Genomic DNA, 6,260 nt, shown 5'->3' with positions numbered 1-6,260 from the left:
GCAAAGTTGCAACTTTTTGGCTTCTTGAAAGCGCAAGGAAGGTGAAAGGTTTAGGAAAAGTGAGCAAGTGGGGATTGTGTGCTCAGTCGCATTACAAAATACGCAATTCTTGATAGGGCTAGTAGTAACGAACGATTGGTTACGACTAATTTTTCTACTTATCACCTGTTTTGAAGAGCCTGCAGTGATGGTAGTAACGCTTTCCAAGATTCGCACTCTCCTTTCCAAAAAAGCGGCAACGAGATCCCACGAAGGCAAATTTTGAGTTGGAGCTTCTTCTTCCCATTTCGCTTGGGTGCTAGTATCTGCCTTGCTTATAACTAAATGCGTAAGCAAACCATCTAACAACTCTTCATTTGTAGCAATAGTTTGTAATGCACGCAGATGACTGCTGATCTTGTCGCTGAGCTCCCGCAAGCAAACGGCCGAACCATCAGGCACCTTCTTCAACCCGAAAATGTCTTTGATGTGAGCCTGAAATTGAACTCTCTTAATGTCATATCGTACCTTTAATAATTTTACCGCCTTTTCGTAGTTTTCCGCACTGATTTCCAACGAGCGGATAGCATCCAATGCGACGCCGGATAGACATGACCTCAAGTGCTGAAACTTCTCGATGTTCGTCAACACCGGTTCTTGATCGACGATGACATGAAACATGGCCCAAAAGTCTGGCCACTCTGTGGTTACTCCGCGAAATCGGGGTAACTGCAAAACCGGCAAGCGCGATTTAATTGTACACGACGACGTGTGCACGCCTGGCTCGTCTATCATAGAATGCTTTCGCGTAGATGATCTAGCACATGAGATCGAGCGTGTGCCAAGTATCTTGGTTATGCTTGCCTTTATGGATACGTATGCCTCCGAAAATTGCATCCTTGCTTCGCTTTCGATTTCCGTTACGTCTTCCCTCTCAAGTTGCGACTGGGTTTCTTCGAATTGCGTTTGAAGCCTTTCGAGCTGCTCTAATTGCACCGCCAAAGTTGATTCATCAAGGTGTTGAAAGTTGTTCCCGTCCGCTTTGACCTTCAGTATGCTGATTTGTTTCAGGAACCATACACTTTTTCTTTTCAAGAACATGTCGCTTGAACTCTCTTCTAGATCGCTTGTATCACGCCTTTTGTGCGGTTTTGGCATTTTACTTTACTTCAACTTGGAGTCGGTTGCTTCCAAAAGGAAATGCCACGGGGTGTATCCAGCAACAAGTGCACTGCTACCTAATGCGTGCCTTCGTACGCTTGTAAAAACGAAATATGCGACGCAATTTTTAGCACTAACTATTGTGCCGCTGCCAAACGCGCGTTTGTGCACCTAGCTCACCAACGGGATGAGGAGATCGCGATCACAAATGCACTGCTGCTAATTGTGCTTACGTTGCCCCTGACTGAAGGTCAAACGAGACTTCCAAGGAGGGCCGAATATGTAAATTGCTGGACTCGCGCCTTCAAATGCTGAGCAATGAGTAGTTTATAAGCGATGATTAAATGCGATTGAACGACAGTTTTTTGATAAGCATCAAATGGAATGCGATAATTTGATGCGGGGTATTCGAAAACGCTGCTTTACTGTGCGAACAATTACTAATCGCTTAGTTAAGCGAGAAACGAAAAAACGTGAGAGTATCACGTCGGGGTCACCAAATGTTCGGAGATGGCAAGCGTTTTTGCCACCTATTAATAAAAGCCAAGAAAATGATAAGGCGCGCGGCTATTCTAGCTGACTACTGATCTCGAACTTCCTCTTTTATTTTAGGTTTAGCTGAATTTATACTATTACACAGAATTACAGTGTACTGTTTTTTAACTTTGAACCTGTGCATGTACATACATGTTTTGTTATTGCGAACAAACTTCCGCATATCGGTTCGCTTAGCAACTAGGTAACTAATTATTGTAGTACATAAGCGGCAATAAAATGTAACAAACAGCTAGGTAACTATTTATAACTTATAGTACATAAGCGACAATAGAATATGCATGGCAAACCAACTTGAACGGACTGCAGCGAAAGTGATGTAAAGGCAAATCATGATGAGCAGACCTAGCGGACACCTTTAACCTTTAGGTGAGCGGGCACCCTTTAACCTCTAGGTGAGCGCAGCAGGATTGCTACGTTAACCCTTGGACATCCTCCCCCCGTTGAGAGCCTTGAGAGCTTTTAACGTCATCCACTGGCAGTAGGCATAGCTTTGTGATTGCCCGTCGAGTGACGCCAGTGCTAGTCTTGATGATAGCAACGCGAACCACATCATCCTTTCCTTTGACCGTATCGATGACTCGTCCCATTTTCCACTTCATGGGTGGATTGTTGTCATCCTGTATTAGGACTAGTGCATTGGGTGGAATGTTTGGTGTTTTCGTACGCCACTTTCCGCGCTCTTGCAACAGCGTTAGGGAGGCCGTGCTCCGTGACCTCCAAAAGGATTGTTGTATGCGACAAGTTTGCTGCCACCGACCTAAACGACTAAGTTCGATATTTGACAAGTCGGGCTCCGCTATGGCTGTGAGTGCCCCACCAGAAAGAAAATGGGCCGGAGTCAAAACGTCCAAGTCCTCTGGGCTTTCTGAAATGGGACAAAGAGGTCTGGAATATATAATAGCAGTGATTTGACACACAAGTGTCCTTAATTCTTCGAAGCCGAGAACGATAGAGCCAATTGCTCTGCGAAGATGATATTTTGCGGCCTTTACTGCGGCCTCCCAAAGGCCGCCAAAATGAGGCGATCGCGGTGGTATGAAGCGCCAGTCGATGCCGTCGTCAAGGCATTGTTTGCGAACTTTGCTAGTGTGTTGTTCACTAAGCAGCAGCGCACGAATCTCTTTCAGCTCATTTTTCGCGCCGACGAAATTAGTGGCGTTATCTGACCAGATAACCCTAGGTTTCCCACGCAAACAAGTGAATCGTTTTAGTGCGGCTAAGAACGAGTCCGTGGACAGGTCTCTGACTAACTCCAAATGAGTAGCCTTTGTTGCGAAACATATAAACACGCAAATGTAACATTTCGTAGCTGGCCTATTCCGCACTTCCGCCTTGCAGCTGAATGGGCCGCAAAAGTCTATTCCAGTGGTGTAGAATGGGCGTTGAATCTGTACTCGCTCGGCTGGTAGATTACCCATAATGTGCCGCATGACTATCGGTTTGGTACGAAAACATCGCACGCATTTATTGAGTACACCAGCCACGTTTTTTCTTCCTCCAATTGGCCAATACTGCAACCGAATGGTTGCAAGCAGCGCTTGAGGCCCAGCATGTAACAGCTTCAGGTGAAAATGCTCAATGATGCTGTTTGTGAGTGGGTGATGCCTTGGTAGCACGATGGGGTGCTTTGCGTTGAAACTAAGTGCTGCATTCTGAAGACGCCCACCAACCCGTATTAGCCCAGTATTGTCTAGAAATGGGTTCAGTGAGCTTATCTTGCTTGAAGAACTGACTACGCGCCCAGCCTTCAGTTCGCTGTATTCGAGGCTCTTGACAGCTCTTTGGACCATACGAAGGAGCAAGTGAGTTCCTGCTTCAATTTCTTCTAGACTTAGTTGAGAAGATCCCCATCGATTGTTGGACTTAATTTTTAAGAAACAATTAATGTAGGCATAAATTCTTTGCATCGAACGAAAATTATTTATGTATTTGCAATTAGTTGAATAGTCGATGACTTTGGATGAGGCAATCAACATAGTCTTCTTCTTTTCTAGTGATGTGTAGTCTACTTGCCTCATTTGGGGCCATCTGGATTCATCCTCCTTTAGATAAGCGGGACCTTCCTTCCATAGTGTGGATGCATCAAGTTCCTTGGGCGAGGCTCCTTTCGACAAGATGTCTGCTGGATTGAGTTCGGTGGGAACATGCCTCCACGACATACCTTGAGTTAGTTCTTGGATGCTGCTGATCCGATTGGCAACAAAGACGTTGAAATTGGCGGCTACGTCACTTACCCACGAGAGGGTGATGGTGGAGTCTGACCAGCAGAAGAATTCACCCTTGAACGGACCCAAACCTTGAATGGAATGTAACAATTCGGCTAACAGCATTGCAGCGCACAACTCTAATTTCGGAATCGTGAGCGTTTTTAAAGGTGCAACGCGAGATTTGGAGCAGAGCAACGTCGCTCGAACCTCGCCGCCAGATTGCGCTCGAATGTAAGCGCAGGCTCCATAGGCTGCCATGCTGGCATCGCAGAATCCGTGTATTTGAATGTTATCTGCATCAAGTCCAACAAAACGGGGGAAGCTAATTTTTTCAACAAAGCTTAGATTTGCGCAGAGTCGATTCCAGGCGAAGTGCAATGACTGAGGAATGCTTTCATCCCAGGCTAGTTTATCCTTCCACAGACTTTGCAAAAACACCTTAGCCTTTAGCACAATGGGGCCAATGAGACCAAGCGGATCATAAAACCTAGCAGTTACCGACAACACGTTGCGCTTCGTGGCCCGCAATGATTCAGGAAGTGGATCCCAGAGGAAGAGTAGACGATCGCTTTTAGGCTCCCATGCCAGCCCTAGCGCCTTGGTAATGTCGCTGCCGTCACCGAACTTCAAAAATTGCTCACGATGCGCTGGGTCGACATTTTTCAAAATGCTGGCGCTGTTTGAGCACCACTTTCTTAAGACGAAATTCCCCCTTTTTAAAAGCTGTTCCGTCTGCGTCATTATTTGCACAACTTCATCTTCAGATCTACCACCTGATATTAAATCATCGACATAGAAATCGCGGGAGACAATTTCTGAACCGAGGGGGTAGTTGCTCGCCTCATCAATTGCAAGCTGCTGCATTGCCCGTATGGCCAGAAACGCAGCGGGCTTAGTACCATACGTGACGGTGTCGAGTTTGTAAATCTTGAATTCTTGATCGGGCTTGTCGCGCCATAATATGCATTGCAGAAAACTATCAGATTTAGATATCTTAACGCAGCGATACATTTTGCAAATGTCGGCCGTTAAGGCGAATTTATGAGAGCGAAATCTTAACAGAGTATCAATCAATTTGGGTTGTATTGTAGGACCCGAAATCAAAATGTCGTTTAATGAGAATCCGGAGCTGGTGGGAGCAGACGCATCGAAGACTACGCGCAATTTTGTGGTGGAGCTTTCTGCCTTCAATACGCAATGATGAGGTAAGAAGTTGGTGCGCACTCCAGTAGGAATAACTTCTACCAGAGACATATGCTCGAGCTGAGCATATTCAGTTACGAACGCAGAGTATTGCTTCTTTAAATCAGGTTTATGTGCGAATCTTTTCTCGAGATTTTGGAATCGACGAACTGCTTGCAAATAAGAGTCGCCTAATTGCGAAGGGCTTGATTTAAAGGGCAAACTAACTGAATATTCTCCTGAGCTCACTCGACGATAATTGTTGTTGAAGTGTTCCTCACAAGCCAAGTCCTCTTTAGTTCGTTTTACATTTTCAGTAGTGTGACCTTCTACCTCCCAAAACCGCTTGACTAAATCATTCAGGGTGCAGTCTATTCCGTCAGATGCGGACTCCTCAACAGCAACTGCGCAGTGCCCGGATTTAGGGGAGGTCAAATCGAAATTACCTGATACGACCCAACCTAGTCTCGTTTTTTTGCAGTACCGGCAGGTTTTTGCTCAGGCGAATTTGTCCCACGCATAGCAGGTCGACAAACAGACTTGCTCCGATCAAAAGATCAATTTTCTGGGGCTTGAAGAAGAATGGATCTGCTAAGGAGATATTTGCTGGAATTTTCCAGTCGAAGTGCGAAAAGTTTGTTTCCGGCTGATATGTGGTTATAGTTGGCACAACCACGGCTGAAATAGATGTTTCACATGTTCGATCGACGGATCGCAATATCGTAGTTGCACTCTCACTCGAGAATATGTCTGACTGCCCAATTCCCGAAATGTGAGTAGTGGCCTTAGATTTCTTAATTTGCAGCTGGTTGGCCATGTTTGCCGTTATGCAGTGAAGTTGCGAGGCGGAGTCAAGTAAGGCTCTACACGGTACGAAAGTACCTTGACGACTTTTTAACATCACAATGGCAGTGGCTAACATAGTTACTCCCTTGGGGGATGGGTGAAAAGTTTGCTTGGAGTCAGCGACAAGGGCTGCTTTGGCGCCGGAGGGCGCACTCATGTTTTGCGAAATCGCTTGCGAAGGTTGCGATAAATGAAGAAGTGTGTTGTGCTTAGCGGAGCACTGTTTTCAGTTGCTGGACTTACAATTTTTAACCATGTGTCCCTTTTTTAGACAATTGAGGCAAAGTTGCAACTTTTTGGCTTCTTGAAAGCGCAAGGAAGGTGAAA

General features: G+C 45.8%; 2 protein-coding genes across 2 annotated transcripts; both read right to left on the bottom strand.

Annotated features, from left to right (window-relative positions):
• Positions 1-165: 165 nt before the first annotated feature.
• Positions 166-1,137, bottom strand: LOC118753712 (the record flags this gene model as incomplete). Its single annotated transcript, XM_036488580.1, has 1 exon — positions 166-1,137. A coding segment is annotated over exon 1 (972 nt), but the record flags the coding sequence as incomplete, so codon positions are not given.
• A 971-nt stretch (positions 1,138-2,108) lies between these two features.
• On the bottom strand, positions 2,109-6,090 carry LOC118753713. The gene is made up of 2 exons (XM_036488582.1): positions 5,970-6,090; positions 2,109-5,491 (listed from the first exon to the last, which is right to left on the bottom strand). The coding sequence occupies exons 1-2, from the start codon at positions 6,088-6,090 to the stop codon at positions 2,109-2,111; spliced, it is 3,504 nt and encodes a 1,167-aa protein (XP_036344475.1).
• Positions 6,091-6,260: the final 170 nt, after the last annotated feature.

This window comes from Rhagoletis pomonella, unplaced genomic scaffold (assembly GCF_013731165.1).
Source record: "Rhagoletis pomonella isolate Grant_MI unplaced genomic scaffold, Rhpom_1.0 Rhpom_scaffold_02772, whole genome shotgun sequence".
In the NCBI taxonomy this organism is placed as follows: domain Eukaryota; kingdom Metazoa; phylum Arthropoda; class Insecta; order Diptera; family Tephritidae; genus Rhagoletis; species Rhagoletis pomonella.
This window is presented reverse-complemented; position numbering and strand designations above follow the sequence as displayed.